The sequence below is a fragment of the Drosophila nasuta genome, chromosome 2R (genome assembly GCF_023558535.2).
Source record: "Drosophila nasuta strain 15112-1781.00 chromosome 2R, ASM2355853v1, whole genome shotgun sequence".
In the NCBI taxonomy this organism is placed as follows: Eukaryota; Metazoa; Arthropoda; class Insecta; order Diptera; family Drosophilidae; genus Drosophila; species Drosophila nasuta.
The window spans coordinates 3,968,628-3,986,432 of NC_083456.1; the positions used below are offsets into that span (position 1 = coordinate 3,968,628).

General features: G+C 36.8%; 1 protein-coding gene across 1 annotated transcript; it reads left to right on the plus strand.

Moving 5' to 3' along the window:
- The first annotated feature begins 2,669 nt into the window (after positions 1-2,669).
- Positions 2,670-4,427, plus strand: LOC132786474 (esterase-5B-like). Its single transcript, XM_060793012.1, has 2 exons — positions 2,670-4,070; positions 4,126-4,427. Exons 1-2 carry the CDS (start codon positions 2,690-2,692, stop codon positions 4,368-4,370), a joined length of 1,626 nt encoding a protein of 541 aa, XP_060648995.1. The 5' UTR covers positions 2,670-2,689; the 3' UTR covers positions 4,371-4,427.
- Positions 4,428-17,805: the final 13,378 nt, after the last annotated feature.

Sequence of the window (17,805 nt, forward strand, 5' to 3'; positions counted from 1 at the left end):
ATAGATACAGTACGATGAAATAGTCACCATGATAAAATAGATCCAATCATGAAATACATTTATACGTAATTGGTTTTTTTTGTATAGGTGCGCGGGTTGTAACACAGTCCTTAATCCCTAATATTTATAATGCATTTAATAGTATGCATTACAATATATCCCGACGGTGATGCAGTTATCGGTCTTTCGATAATTAGTGTTGGCTAATGTTGACAGTTTGGTATATTTATACAAGAAAGTCCTGCCAGATCACAACAAAAGACAAATTAAATGACTTTCTTTAAATGCTAAATTTATTATTACGAAACTTCAGGGAATTTAGAATAAGTTGTTTTAAATTAAACTTTTCTTTATTTGAGATGTTAACTTGGAATTTCAAAAAATATGAATTGCACATTGAATACATTTCTTCTTACATTAACAATAGTTTTTACATTAATTTACACTTTCCCAACATCTCAACCTAGTAAACAGGAAATATGTAGATTACGTATGTATACTTTTATGTACGATTTTAAATTGACACCATGCAATATTCCAAATGTGATAATTAATGAGTACAGTTTGTCTAGATTAATTGGGTGTGACGTGATATGGTAAATAGGGTGTGATAAATAATGAAAATGTGGGGTAAACTTATTTGCCTAAGGCTTCATTACCTTTTAATTACAGATTGAAAACAAAAATGAAATTATATTTACAATTCTTGAAACTTCTTAATGCAAAGGGTTTGAAAGGTATGAGAACGATGACGTATGAGAAAGGAAGCGTCATGTTTAGTAATTGAAAGTGAGCGATAAATAAGGATCGTGATTACTTCGTTTACTACATGCATTGACTGAGGTGTTGTGGATATTAGTGGTTATTTTAGGGGTCGACTATTGTGAGCGTGATCTCGACGCCAGACGGCTGACATTTGGACAGCGGGCTAATAGCAAGGGAAATTGTAATGCTGTGTGGTTTTTCTCAATGATTTCGGCATTGCCTTCAAATGTCTTATTTAGTAAAAAAAACTACAAATAAAAAATTAAGATAAGTAAAATCTGGAGTTAAAGCTTATAAAGAGCATTCAAGCAGCAATTTAAAATTGATTAATTTTGTAATGAATTAAAGAACCCAGAAAAGGTCTACTGTTAATTTAAATTACTGCACTATTTCAAATTAATATTTAACTATAGCTGGTGAAAGTAGGAAAGGGGGAAGGTATCTTTCAGGCCAATTACCAATTGCCAATCTTCGAGTAAATCTACTATGTGCATAAGCCTCTTACAGGCCATTGCACGTGTTCACCAATTTTACTTGGCCAATCTGACTTGAGTGTAAAGGGTAAACGTAAAAGGATGCAGAGGAGGTGATAGAATATGGTTGGAATGCAAACTGACTTTGAGTTTGGTTCGGAGCAAATATAAAACAAAGTTCTCAGCCAAGTTTACGACTACTGTATTGTGGGCAAAGCTGACAGATACGAAAGCAAATACATACCATAGCATGCATAGGTCATTCGGAGTACTATAGTTTCTGATTTGGGGGCACGAGGCATAATTTAATGAGCAAATATTCACACAGCTGCCAAGTGGGAGCAAAGTACATAGACGTGTATGTAAATATCTGTATCTGCTACGGTCCATGGATAACAAACGACTTTATGTTTATGTAAATTGCGTACTAGTACAACGCCATCCGGAGTGCAAAATATGATCAACGCCCGTTAAGGGCCATTTCAGACATGGGGCCCACATAAACTTTAAAATGTCGACTGAAACAACACGAGAACTCGGCAAATATATGCATATGTACATTCGTTTGTATGTGTATATATTGTGTTATATTAAATAAATACTGTATGTAGCTGCTAGCAAAACTACATAAAAATTCCATTTACCGAGTTGAACATGAAATGTGAGCGAATTGTGAAGCAGTGGAAATTCATCCACAGGGCAGTCAGAAGCTCTGAGCTCTGAGTGCTTCTGTTTTCCCATACTATGTGTTGTTGCTTTAGTTAAGACTACATTAGCATTTGACTATTGTGCCGCCAGATGATGCAAAACACAAATTGTAAAGCGCATTATGAGACATAGCGATGACGTGCATATTCATCATGTGCAAATTATGAAATATAGAGTATTGCATACTCAAACTAAAATTTGATTAAACTGGTTGATTTAAGGCTGAGCTATAAGTTATGATTTCTTGACTAGAACTTGTTGTTTGTCTGCAGCAACGACTCTAATCTAATCTCAATACTAAAATAGGGGATTGATCATTTCTATTATTATGCAAATATATCAAATAATAAAGTATTTTACATGATTACTATATTATCATCTTAAATATACTCATTTTCCACTTATCAGCCACCAGAGATACATATCTTTGTAGCAACAATTGGGCGTCACGCGATGCAATTGATATGCAACTAATTGTTAGGTGCTAAGACTTCATTCATTGTAATATCAACTAGTAATTTATAACTCCTCATTCATGTTTAATAGTTACTTTTTAGCAGTCAAGATCAATAAAAATGGGAGTAAATTGACTGATAATAACTAATATTAATATATCCATCTTGTAATCAAATGCTACGATATTTGGATTGTCGGAAAATGAATTTTGTGCTCGAAATAAAACAAGTTTGATTATCATTAGTCAACGCAGTCTGTATTGAAGCGTCTTTGATAGTGGATCGATCATGTGGCATTGGTTGACATTCTTGAGTTTCCTACATTTTCTAAGCCTGGTTGCAGCTCAGACTGATCCTCTTGTGGTGGAGCTACCCAATGGGAGAATACAAGGTCGTGATAACGGAGGGTATTACAGCTACGAGTCAATACCCTATGCGGAACCTCCTGTAGGGGAGTTGCGCTTCGAGGCACCTCGACCATACAGTCAGCAATGGAAGCACGTATTTGATGCCACTCAACCTCCAGAACTCTGCCTACAGTGGTCCATTTTGGTAGATGAGGATAATAAACTGATGGGCAAAGAGGATTGTCTGACTGTGAGTGTGTACAAGCCAAAGAATGAAAATCGGAAAACCTTCCCAGTGGTGGTTGTTATTCATGGTGGTGCATTTATGTTCGGCGGTGCGGCTGAAGTGGGTCATGAGATGATCCTGGCCCATGGCAATGTGATTGTGGTTAAAATCAGTTATCGGCTTGGCCCACTCGGATTCTTGAGCACCGGTGATGCCGACTTGCCAGGTAATTTTGGGCTGAAGGATCAGCGACTGGCGTTGAATTGGATAAAGGATAACATTGCACGATTCGGCGGAGAGCCAGAGAATATATTGTTATTTGGCCAATCTGCTGGCGGTGCTTCAGTACACTTGCAGCTCCTTCAGCCGAATATTAAGCAACTGGCAAAGGCTGCCATCTCTATTAGTGGAAATGCTTTAGATCCCTGGGCTTTACTACAAGGGTATAAACAAAGAGCATTTGAGTTGGCAAAATTTATGGGTTGCGAGGATATTAACAGTTCCAACGAAATAAAGAAATGCTTGAAATCGAAGGAACCCAAGGACATTGTGTCTTCAGTTCGTAATTTTCTCGTCATTGGTTATGTTCCGTTCGCCATATTTGGTCCAGTGGTGGAACCCGAAGATGCGATAGATTCCTTTTTGACCCAACATCCTGAGGATATTATGAAGAATTCCAACTTCGCGGAAATTCCTTGGTTAATAAGCTATACAACAGAGGATGGAGGATTCAATGCTGCTATGTTACTGGAGAAACAACCCAATGGGAAGGAGCTTATAGAAGAGCTAAATAATCGATGGAAGGAGCTGGCACCAGATTTTCTTTTTTATCGCCAGTCGATGAACAGCGTTGATGAAATTGACAGTTATAGTAATAATCTCAAAGAAAGATATTTGGGAAATCGTAGCTTTAACCTAGATACCTATGGTGATGTTGAGCGTATCTTCACCGACATTTTATTCAAGAACAGTGTGGTGAAATTAATGGATTTATACAAAAAACATGGAAAGAGTCCTTTTTATGCATACATCTACGACTTTCCCTCGAAGAAAGGTCTAGCCCACTGGCTTTCTAGAAGGAATGATATTAATTTTGGTAAGAACTTTTGCTTCTGTCATTTAAATTGAAGTTCTTCAATTCGTATTTACAGGAACTGTTCACTGCGACGATTTCATCCTGATGTTTGGCCTACAACCAAACTCCTCGTTAACTTCTGATGAGAGAACTGTATCACAATATTTTATACAAATGATTGAAGGATTCGCACAGAGTTCAACTGGTGTCTTAAACTACGCAAACTGCAAGTTTAGGAACAATCTGGATCATAAACAAATTCAACTGCTTTCGATAACACGTAGCGGCTGCGAGAATCTTGAGATCGACGTACTTCCTTGAATTATAGAAGGTGGTAATAATTTCACTAAAATTCATTAAATTGTTCATTTACAATAAATGCACACAAATATCGTTTTATCTATCTATAATTATTAAGCTTTAGTTCAATAATTTACTTATGCAATTGAAACGAACATTTTATGCTATTTAAAGATATGTGAGTGGGTTTGGTTTGGTCACACTTAATATTTGTATCCCACTCGACTCGAAGTATCATACTTTTTTATTGCCACATCAAAGTGTAATAGCCATTTCATTATATTTCTCCTTTCCGAACTCGAACTTCTTAATTAGATTCCCCTTTTAGACGGCGACTACAAAGTACGTGTAAGTGTGTTTGTGGGACCAAACGATGAAGTTGGTAGACGGATTTATAGCATATATGTATGGTTGCCGAGCACTTTTATCACTCGTAAGTGCAATGGAAAAATCTCCAAGGTATTATTCGAGTATCAAAAAAAAGAAGAGAAACAATCTTCATAAAAACTATGTATGTACCCATATAATACGACTATTAGCAATTACTCGGTGAGGCCTTTTACGATATCTTACTTATTTGCTGAAGCCAGCCAACATTGCGGCTACTCAATCAATATTGGATTTTACCGCAATCACACACACCACCCACGCTCACAAAGCCGCATACATATAGTAGGTATGAAGAATTTATTGTATTTGTTGGCGGTTTGTTTGCTGGCCAAACATGAGACCCGGCACAACAGCAGCAGCGGCAGCAACAACAAGAGAAGCAGCCACAACAACAAGAAAAACAAATAGTCTGGTTGTACAAATAAATTAAATTAAAATGTATACAAACATAAATTATTTAGAGATAATGTACTGGGTATAGGCGAGAAAGAGAGAGAGGGACAGAGCCACATTGGAAGAGGCTACTAACAATAAGCAGCCGGCCAGAAACCCACAATAAATGCAATAAAAGCAAATTCAATTGGCGAATATAACGAAAACGAGAATAAAAGTAGAAGAAATAACGCAAGAAAGCGAAAAGGAAAAATAAAGTGAGGCCAGAGCCAGAACCAAAAGCAGTACCAGAAGCAGAAGTCAGCCACAAACAATGACAAATAAGCCAACCAGCGGACCGAATTCCGAATAAATCACCAAAAATGAGAACTCAAACCCGAGTTCGAACCCCAAACTACCATATAACATATACTGTATATAAAATCCTGTGGCAAAATGAGCGAAATATGTTTCGGCCGTTATTTGTTTATTTTCTGCTTTGGCGAATTCATCTCCCCCATGGGCTGGAGTGGACGTCTGGTTGATTGTTCCGCATTTACCTGACCAACAAATTTTGGCAACTGTCGAGCATCTTGCAAACAACAAAAGCTACCAGTATTGCCTGCAAGTGCCAGAGTATTAAATGCTTTAAGGCTCCCCAAAAATATTCTAATAGAATAAAATATAAACTGAATGCAAACTAATTAAGCTGCTGTCTTTATTATGAACTGTTAAAACATTAGTTAGTCTTGATTGCAACTCAGCTTGTCAAAAGCAAATCAAATGCCACAAAATGCATTATTCTTCACAAATAAAAAATATATACATTTCAAAGTTCTAGTCCATATTTTATTTGAGATAAAAACAAAACAAGTTTCTCTTTGGTTACTTTTCGTAGTGAAACTTATTAAGATGCAAAATAGTAAAACTGGAATCGAGTGCTTGGTAAATCAATTTCTGCATTCCCTCAAAAAATTTGCATTTTCTTTGCGGAAAACAAAATACAGTTAAGTTATTGAATTATATCTTTAGCATAACTTTTCGCAAGAATTTGTTAGCAAGTGCATAAATATACGATTGAGTAAATATTTCAATTTAAAGTTAAGAATGTTTGATTTGGAGCTAACTGTTGCATTTCGAATAATATGAGCTTCAAAATAATGCTCAAATAAAATAATTATTTCAAGTACATTTCTTAGCAAGAAGAACACATTAGCAAACAGAGCACAGAACGTTTAAGTTTAAATTGCAGAGTAATGCCATGCTACTACTACACTACACATGTATATCTTCTAAGTGGAAACTTTTAAAATTTAAATGCGTTCTTATTAAAAGAAACGTATACATAAATTGAATTTACTTTAAATTAAGTTTTTCTATTGAGCTAATACATAATTACTTCATCGTGCACTTATCTTTCTGTGGTATCCAAATTAGACTATTTGAGATAGATTTATAATTTTTTTTCGGATAAAAATTTTTAAAGTTACAAACAACATGGATGACAATCTGATATTTAGCACTTGTACTTGTAGTACTATTGCAATATACCAAATACAGTATTTGATATTTTTGTGGTATTTCTGTAGTATATTAATTTGTTATATTTTAAAATTTATACTGCGCTTTTATTCATAATGGGTAGCGGATATCTCACAGTTGCGTACACTCAATTGCAGCTTTCTGAATTGTGTAATAAGTGAATTTCATATATTTAAACTACAATAATTTTTAATTGAATAGTTATATGTACACACGAGTGTATGCAATATTTAACAAGTAAGAAAGCTACAAACCAAAATATTGCGGTACCACATAAATACTAAAAAATTACTAATTGTATATTGGGTATATTTATTCAATGTATGAATACTATAGAGTGCGAAATATACTAGATTATCAATCAAAGCAACTAAGACCCCTAGTAAGTAGGCGTTTTTCCCAAAGTATTTCATTAACAATTTCGACAATTTTTATCTGATCACAACCAAATTTTCACCAATCACGGTCAGACAGACGGACACGTCTACATCCTCTCGGCTGTTGACGCTGATTAAGAATGTGTGTATATACTTTATCGGGTCGGAGATGCCTCCTTCTACCTGTTACATACATTTCCTGCCGGCATAAAGTTATAATACCCTATGGGTAGTGGGTATAAAAAAATGTATAATTGTTTTAAATAGGGCTTATAATATATTCTTGATTTAAAACTCACGTTCTTTTAAACAATTACGTTATCGATTGTAGGTCGGAATGTGAACTTTCACTAGTCCTATTTATTTCATGAAAACGACATGTGTATCTATAAATACTTGTCGACAACTTTGATGTGAGCTGAGACTGAAATCTGTTTGAGTTTTTCAGTTGTTAGTTGCCATTGCTGTTGTTGTTGCCGAGACTGATTTTTGTCATGTTGGCTTGACAGCCTTGGTCTGTGGCTTCCGGCATGTCCAAGTTTAAGACGAAGTACTTGGCAACTTCATAAAATATTCAGCTGCACTTCAGCTCGGCAAACTAGCACTAAGAAGTTGCCTGCTGGTCAACAATCACGTTCGGAGTACTTGCCAGGCAGCACCTTGTCTCTAAGTGGAGTTCATTGGCGATGGCGAATGGGAGGATTACACACAGGAAGTGAAAATCGTTGCATTGCCAAATGGTAGATTAAAACGGTGTTAAGTTGAGGCTGCCACGAATGCCACTTGCGGCACTTAGAGGATCTAACGTCAAGTACTTAAGATTATGCCAAGCGAATGGTTAAGCTGTTCATGCGACAAAGCGAGGGGCCATCGAATAGTTTATAGAAATGATTCCATTTTGCTGCCGACATTTGAATGAAAAATGAGAAGAAAAAACAAGTGACACTTGGACTTGCTTTGCTAATGCTGTGAATTGAAGAGAAATGGGAAACGAGAGGCAGCCAAGGGTAATGTCGACAGCAACACCTTCTGCAGCTACAGCTACAGCCTGCCACAACCAACAAAATGTTGTTGAAGGACATGTAGTGGATAACATGAAATACACCAGCAAACGACAACAGCAACAATGAGTGAATGCAAACCGTCGTCGGCATTCGAGCATTCGGTTGTGTAAACATTTTAATTTCTGCAGCAAACAAATGCGCAGCAGCCACAGCAGCCTCAGTCTTAGCCAACAATCCCCAGCTCACTTTCTCTTTGCACTACTGTCTTCTCATACTGCTTGCTGTCCTCGTCCTTTCAGTCTCTAATGGCAATACGTATGTACATGCTGCTCCCAAAACAACATTCATTCCATGTGGACCATGGTCGTCCAATCCCATTGCAATGTCGGTTGCCGCCATTGTGTAGGAAGAGAAGGTATTCGGGCGGCATCAAGACGATGATTGTTGTTCTTTGGATATCCGTTTTTAAATTTCCAGCCCGCCACAATTGAATTCCAGTGAAGACTGAGAGAATGTCATTGCTACTTTAGAAAGAATTTGAGTTAAAATTGCCATAAGAACTATAATCTTAAAAAAATTGTTGACGATATTTCAGTATGCATTCCAATGACATTCAATGACAACTCACGCAACCATCACTAACAGAAGGTACAGTTTATGAAATCTTAGTTTTTGAACATTTTAGCTGCAGTCCCCAAATGCCGTTTAGCTCACAATCTCTCTCACACACACACATACAACCGTACATTATGACAGGAGAATATGCTTTTTGTTCAGTTTATGGCCTTTTCTGCTGCCATAAACACCAACATGCCCCCTCCCCTTCCCCGTGCTAACCGCTTCTCAGCTCAAGTTCCCACTCCAACGGCATGCCCCATTACTGCATGCAGTACTTGTTGGAAAAAAAAAATGCACAAAAATACAAGTAAGAATGCTCTAGTCGAGAATGCTCGAATGCGATATCCTCTGCATCCAATTTGAATATCATCATCAACTTCTCTTAGAATCAAACATTGATATTTGAAAGCATTTATTTCCTACTGCAGCAGGAGACTTCGAGCTGGACTGGTATCTTTTTACCCAGCGCAATTATGTGTTATACCTTTTGACCAGGATACTGGGTATACAAAGAAAGCAAAAGGCAACTGAGAAACCGCATTTAGCAGCACCACACACAATAATGTTTATTTGTATATAAAATAAATTCATATATATATGTGTGTTTGTTGTATGTGTGTACATAAGTATATATTCATATAGCATAAGTATTCATAACATAGGGAGAAATGCAGCCATGCTTTTTGTGTGCAAAAATGGCAGATACGAGCTTGCATTTCAAGGATACTGTTACAAAGCGAAGCCTGCCTGACTTGTGGACATACGAGACTGAGAAGGACGGGCAGAAATAGTGAGACAGAGAGAGAGATATGAATTGAGAGGAAAAGAGTCCCGTTTCCACTGTTCAACAAAAAAAAGATGAAAGTTTATTTTACATTTGCACATGCACTTCGCGCAATTAATTTTGCAAAATTTCAAATTTAGCAAGCCCACAACAAAAACGAACGCAAAAAGGGATGGCGAATATCAGAAAAGAAAAACATTTTCATTTAGCTGACAGTTTATTATTTTTAATGAGGCATATTATAAGTGTAATCAACTACAACACACCCTTTCACTGGCCAGCTGAAGCGTTGATTTTGATAGCCACAATAAAAACAATGACACTTTCATTAAAATATTTATACACTGCATCCTTTATTCATTATTCTTTACACTCGACTTGAATATGGTTCATGGCTTCTCGTTTATGAAAAAAATATGTTAAGGTTACTTGTACTTGTTATTCGGCTTAATTATAATACAGCTAAATTCTGTTCGAACAAACTGTTATAAAGTATAAGTCCCGAATCAGTCCATACAATGATGATAATGATAATATATAGTTGCTGAGGTATAAGAATTAGAGTCAAATAATTGAATGTGTAATCAGTAGACATATTTCTAAATGTTCGTATCTCCCACTTGTGGAACACTAAAGGTATTTCCGATACAACAGAAGGTAAAGTAAATGAATATGCATTATTCTGAATGAAATCATATTTCAAATACTTGAACTTATGAATGTAGTTCAGACCAGGCGACTTGATATGCAAGTTATCAAAATAATATTTCTTAAAACAACCAGTAAATTTTGATAAAATATACAAATTAGATATTTTAAATACCAGTAGATCAGTCAGAGGTTATCAAACTAAAAAAATAAAATTTTATTTCTATGAAAAATAATGACTATAAACTTAAGAATACATAAAAATCACCACAGTTCCAAAAGTATTTGAATATGTAATTAGAATTAAATAAGTTTAACAAACAGTAAATATCTTAGCGATTATAATTATCAGAGCCAAAATGTTCTAAATATATTAATAAGATGAAAAAAGGTATAAATACATATTATAGCCGGACTATCAGTTTTAGCTGCTTTGCTTAAAGTGTAAATTATAGTTAATGTTCCTTATTTGTATTTAGCTTTAAAGGATTATGGAATCCTTATTTATGTTCCTATTACATATTCCGTTAGTTACAAGATGCGACAATATTTTGCTTTTTTAGAATGGCAATCGAAGCATGCTCAAATGTATTTCTCAATTGTCCTTGAGCATTTATTGTAAAAAGAAAGGAAAGAGGAAACGTTAGTAATTTGTGTATGTAGATGGCATAAATTCATACTCTCGTAGTATGACATAAAAGATTATTTACCTTGGTTTTGTCTCGCTCTGTAGGGGTTCAAAATATACTTTAACGCATGGCAAAAGTTTCACCCCATAAATTAATTCTCAATGTGGCATTTGGTCTTTTTGGAAAAGTACAATGACATTTATTATAATTTAGCCTTTACGAAAAATGCGACAAAATAAAAGCACCAACAAAAATAACACACACTCATACACATATTCACAATACTTATATTAAAACATCTTTACTGTCTACGCAGTAAGAAATGACAATAAATCTAACTAAGTATATTAAGTACACTGCAAAATTGAAAAAATATATTTAAGCATTTAACAATTATATTAACAAGAATTTTAGGTAAGAGTTACACAAAATTGAACTGAATGTTCATTTTTAGTTATAGAAAAATACTGCAAGCACTAAAAAAAGTTTAAAAATGTTTAACAAAAAAAAAAAGAAGTTATGTAGGTTTTGTTTAACTTTAATTAAAATTAATTAATTAAGATATTATTTTGTAGATGAAATATTATGAAATATTTTGTATTTAATATTTTTTAAAAATGGATTGTATAACAAATATAGTTAATTATGGATATATAATATTTAAATTCGTTTAATAATAATGATATATCAATGATCTTTTAATTTATCCAACTCGACAAAGGGAAATTTGAAGCTTTTTTACGGACTTTCAGCAGTGTAGCTACGGCTCTGCCATGATATCTCATGTAGCCACATAAACGGAATATAATATGCCCGTTAACATGGACACCAGCGACGCACACACACACACTCTTACAAAGACAGGGCTTGTTGAGAAGTGTGGGGCGAGTGCAATTTGATCTTGTGCAAACAATTGGACCGGGTCAAAGACAAAACCAACTTGAAAGCACGCCCAATCCTATGGGCTATACTCGTATATGGCGCTTATGCTAGTCTCACAGTGTCGAGTCTGGGTCTCGGTCTCTGTCTCGAGTCATGTGCAGGAACTGTGTGACTATTATCCTTTGACCACTACTCGGGCTGCTAACCTTAACCATAAATTGGCTAAATAGCCACGCAACATGCCAGGGGTTGACAGCGGAGTAAACTACACGTCTGACCGTCGATATGAATGTTGGTTATGCCGCACATACACATTAGTACGATAGTATACTATGTTTGTACTGGGATGCGTGTGTGTGTGTGTGTGCGTGAGGTCCAATCAATTTATCACTTGAAAAGCGACAAGCTCGTCGCTTGCACTACGTCCCATGTCCTGTGTCCCATGTCCTTTTGCACTACGGATGCGGCTATTTTGCTGTGTCTGTGGTTGTTTTGGCAGCCATCCACACATCCACACACGCCAGAGGTAGGGGCAGAAGCAGGGAAAGGCTCGACACACAAATGGGTGGGAGTAAAAAAGAATTATAATTTTTCCCCCCATTATAACATTTATAAACAAAAGGGATATTAGTGCCAAGCGCTTGTTTGCCCCACATGACGACAGCAGCCGCTGGTCAAGCGATTATTGCAGTGCGAAAACAACTTGGTGTGGCAAGCGTCGAGGTCGTGTGTCGTGTGTCGTGGCATTGGGAATATTGGTCAGCTGAGAGGGGACCGAAAAACTGAAAGGTATTAGGGCGCACGTTATGGGGCTCATTGAATGTGTCGCAAAAGATTTAATGGAGCATGATCCTGGCATAGGTGAAATATGCAGTATAAACGTACGTATTTAATCAGACGGGAAAACAAGCCATGGACTCTATGGATGACCGCTGACCCAACAGCAATAAATCATCACTCTGCCAGGCGGCGGCGAGTTGCGTCCAGTTCCTGGCATTTGGTTTATTGATATTGTAGTCATAGTATTACATGGCATTGTTTATCCATGTCCTGTGTCTCCATCCTTCTTTCTCCCACACACATACCCACACACGCAGACACACATTAATATTAATCAAATTTATACTTTACTCTCATATTTCGTGTATCTCGGTTTTTGGGGAGAAATTGATCATGTTGGACAAAAGTTTACTACAGCTTATTGACTTGCAGCTGCGTTTCAACCAAAACTTTAACAATTTGCTTAAGGCAGGTCCTGCCCTGGACTAAATTATGTTAATTTGTGTATGTGAGATGAGGATGAGGATGTAGGCGAAGATGGCGATGACGATGACGATGTAACTGGAGTTAGTTCAATAAAGTTGTACGTTGTTGGCCATACTTAACTCATAACTAATGCAAAGAAAGTTATTAGAGCTAAGGATTTGGGCTCGGCTCGACTCGGCTCGACTCGCTTCGACTCGATATGGCAGGGCAAGGCAAGATTACGCATACGTCATGTCAGCCGAGCGGAAATGGGCGCTTTCAGCCGCTGCATGCCACATGGGCCACATATCAAATCGCATTTGAGGCATTTAGCCAGACGAAAAACGACTGCAACAAATCAACTAAGTGAAAGCCGAGTGCTTGGTCATGCCAGTTAGCAGTTTGACAAATTGCCACTCGGCTTTATGGCCTGCAGGGGAACAGCGGGGAGCGGGAAACTGGATGTGTAAGGGTAAGAGTCTTGTGAAAGGTAAGAAGAGCAAAGGCAAGACGTTGTTTATTTGCCTTTCATGTCGCGCATGTTAAATGCAAATTATTCAAAATACCCTTACCACTAGTTTGTACCTTTTTTCTGCAACCTGCTAAGACCCTGCTCGAAGGACCAAACACACATTCGCACCTTTGCACATATCCTGCACGTTGGTTGACCTTTTCACAATCCGGCAAAGCAGCCATCCGCCGCTGCCTCGTCAGTCGCCCGTGTAATTTGTGACATTTTGTTTTGCTCAGCTTCGTTTTAACAAATAAGCTTCACGCGATTATGCAAATTTTTAGTGTAGTGTTCACTTGCTTTTCCTTTTAAATACAATGCAAAGTTCTCTCGCCCAGGTCGTACTCTGAGGTGAGCCTGCTTCCGCCATGAAAGGTCACCTAACCGAAGCTCTTGCCTCATTTTTTAGTGCCTGCCTGGCTGCTCGGCTGCCATCACAGAGATTTGCATGAATAAATTAGATTTCGTTTATTGTTTGAGTGGAACATGCAATAAAACTTTAGTTTATTTACGCCAACTTTGAGTAGTTTGAAGGGCGTGAAAGTCGTTGACAGTGAAATTTAATGTAATAATCTTCAAAAATGCATGCAAAATAAGCACAGACGAAGTGTTGAAAGTACACAACAAAAATAAAAATAGTTGTTCAGGGTAAAACATTTTCAAAAGAAATAAATGCATTTTTCTTTGTTATTTCAGATGAACTTCTACATAAATTTACTCAAATTTATTACAGTAAAATTTAATAATAACTTCTCATAACATTTAACCATCATTCCGTCCCCTTCGAGCCTTAGACGTGTGTTTACCAACTTCATAAGACGTGTATTATGTGCATTTGATATATTTCTCAATAAAAGTATCACGCGAGTCCAACAATGCCACATGGCGCATGAAGCATGGTGCAACAGAGGCAACTTGGCGTAGCTGGAGGCGGACAATGAGGATGAAAAACTCATGTGTCACAGGGAAAATGAGAAATGATCAAAGTGAGTGTTTGGCTGTGGAAAACTGCAAATGCAGCAGCTGCTGCTGCCCAACTGGGACATCATCAGCTGCTACTTGCAATATTCAGCAAATCCAAGCCAAGCAGATGTGTGTACTCTACTGCCCCGTCTCTTCTATCTTCTGTCCGGTCCACTAGCTTAATACGGTCTAAAACTGCAACTGCAGCAGCACCAACTGTGAGAGCAAGCTCATCTGCTACTGCGAAGTAATCAGCAAGCCAGTCAAGAGGCGTGAATGGGAAATAGGAGTCCAGAGAGGGGCGTTGCCAGATTAAAGTGGGTTTGGGGAACTGTTTGTGTGTGTGTGTCTGCCATGTGCTTAGCCCAAGTAATTAGTTGCTGTGCATTGATTTTTACGCCGCGACGCCGGCTGCTCCCTAATTTGGCATGACAAATTGTTAATACGTCAAAGCGCTGACATTCTGCAGCCAGCCAAGGCTTCAACAACAACAACAATAACAAAAATAACGCTTTAGTATACATACATATGTACACAAGTATAGCAATTGATGTGGCAACGTTGTTGCTGTCGCCGCCGTCTGCCTGAAGCCGTCAGAATTTATGGTAATAAAAGCTGTAGACATGGCTTAGTATGTATGTATGTCATGATTCAGCGTGTGTGTGTGTGAGTGTGTGTGCAGACAGAGTGCGCTGACATGAGGCGTAATGGCACGCCTCATCACATTTAGAGAATTCATAAAACAAGTATACGCCGAGTATGCGTTGAGCATAAATCATTTTAACGCAAAAGGCGCAACCCAAGAAGAACAAATGCTGTGCACCATTTCACACTGGCCACCTGTCCATATACCATATGTATTTACTTTATATGTGTTCCGCTCAACACTCCTTCATTCAATTCATATGCGCACCTCACGGACAGTCGAAGCAATTACTTAAACACAAATAATACGAGCACTCAACCCGGACTTTATAATGCCATCAGTTTATTCACAAGTAATATATTATCAGTGGAGCTCAAGTATTCACTTGTTTTTGACGATTTATTTTTTTTCTTACAACACAAGAAGGTGCTCTGCACTCGGCACTTACAAATTTTTGAAGTTTCTGTGAATAATAAAAGTATAAGGGTTTTGCCTGATTGTAGATCCTACTACCAGCTTGAGGGGCTATAAGAGTGAAATTGTCAGTGAAATCAGTTTTTTCTTTTTAGGCACATTCATTAGGAGTGGTCTTCGACTATATTATAATTATTACTTTTTTATATTTGGCATAGCGAAATGATTATATATATCAAGAAATTAATGTAGTTGTATAGCGATCCACGAAATAAAGCTGTCAGTTAGTATTTTTAGTATATTAATTCCGTAAATTTGGTATACCAAATGTCTGCATACTTTGTTTTAAATGAAAATTTACTCCAATCACTATAACTGTAGGTAAACAGTTTCTGAGCATTACAATAAATGAGGGTGTACTTTCGTTGAAAACCGTTTTTCTAAAATGAAATTACTGTGTTTATTTGAGCCAGTTATTTTAACGCAGACGATAACCGATTTATGGATCTCACCATTTGAACTGGTGCGTTTTTATACCCGCTACCCATAGGGTAGAAGGGTATTATAACTTTGTGCCCGCAGGAAATGTATGTAACAGGTAGAAGGAGGCATCTCCGACCCTATAAAGTATATATATTCTTGATCAGCGTCAACAGCCGAGACGATCTAGCCATGTCCGTCTGTGTGTCAGTGTGTCTGTCCGTCCGTCCGTATGAACACCTAGATCTCAGAGACTATAAGAGATAGAGCTATAATTTTTTTTCGATAGCATTTGTTATGTTTGCACGCAGATCAAGTTTGTTTCAAATTTTTGCCACGCCCACTTCCGCCCCGCAAATCAAAAAAATCGAATAACAAGCCTAATTTAAAAGCTAGAGTTCCCAATTTTGGTATATACTATAACTACTATAGTAGTTATGATTCCTGGTTGCGATCAAATAAAAACTGTGGAAGTTATTAAGGAAATAATTTTGTATGAGCAAAAACGCCTACTTACTAGGGCTCTTAGTTGTTTCGGCCGACAATCTGGTACATTTTGCCGTCCATGGTATATTTTGAATGGTGTGCTGTATCGATATACCAAACATACCTTTTGGTATATTTTTAGTATTTTTTTTAGTATTTTCGGTATATTTTGAAAATGATAAAAATGGGTAGCGGGTATCTCACAGTCGAGCACACTCGACTGTAACTTTCTTACTTGTTTAATTTTAATCACTGGATTCACAACAAAAAAAGCTTGAGTATTAATTAATCATTTGTTTCAAATGGAAAGGGTATATTTTAGAGTAACTGAAATTTAATCTAAATTTGCTGTCATTCGTTTGCAGACAGAAAACATTTACAGCAAATTGAAATTAAAAGAGAATAACGAATTGATGGGGTCATGAATTGAGTTTCATTGCCAAATGGCAATGCTGGGCGCGAAGCTGATATCTCGTTGCTTGCAATTCGCTGTTGTCTGCTCGATATTTGATGTAAACAATAGATAATGATTACAAATTTATTATTGTCCCATCTCGTTTAGCGCTAGCATTGATGGGACTCGGGCATCTGGAATCGGTTCAGAGAAGGACAATAGAATCGTTTAGAGAAGTGCTCAGAATAAAATAGACAATAAAATCAAGCTCGTGGCAATCTGGTAACATGGAAAGCCATAAATTTAATGCAGCTGCTCGATAAAGTACTTGTAATTATTTAACTAATGAGTTCTTTAAGTCTGCTGAGCAAGTTCAGTATACAGACGGCATGTGTACAATTAACATTTAAATATCATTGTGAAAATAGTTGCAAACTATTCCACTTTTTTCATCCCAATTACCAAGCTGACCTCTGCATAGTAGCAACCATTTTTTTATGACTTTCCACCAGTTTTCTCACTGACAAATATACCAAACGTATTTAACTTCATTTTGTTTTCCTTCGTTTCTGTTTTGCAATTTGCACAGCTCCACTGCGAAAATTTAATTTGTTTTGTGCATTTGCCAGAGGCGTTTGTGTGTCATGCATTTTTACACCTTAATTTGCGGCTAATTTGCATATTCTATATGAGTATTTTCGCCTGCTGTGCAATTTTAGTCGCACTTCTACTTGCCAACTATCTTTATTCACTTTTCCCATTCTGTGTATTTTTTTTTGTTATGCGAAATGTTGTTTGCTTAACAGCTGCACTAATTTTGGTAAAAGTGAAACAAACTACAACATAAATAAACGAGCTTCTTTCTGAATTTGCCTTCTAGATACACTTTCGGATTTCACTATATTCAAAATTGAATTTAAAACAAAATTTGCTGTTGCTTTTTTACTAAATTTAGCATATCATAACGTAATGCATAACTGAATAATTATACTATCAATTAGGATACAAAACTCATGCAGTTGAATGATTTATTTTGATAAAAAGTCAATCCGACAACGGTTGATTTTTTGT

Excerpts from the sequence above, each read along its gene's own strand:
- LOC132786474 (XM_060793012.1), top strand. The coding sequence starts at position 2,690 with ATGTGGCATTGGTTGACATTCTTGAGTTTCCTACATTTTCTAAGCCTG. Across the intron at positions 4,071-4,125 it reads AAGGAATGATATTAATTTTG|GAACTGTTCACTGCGACGAT; the intron begins GTAAGAACTTTT and ends TCGTATTTACAG.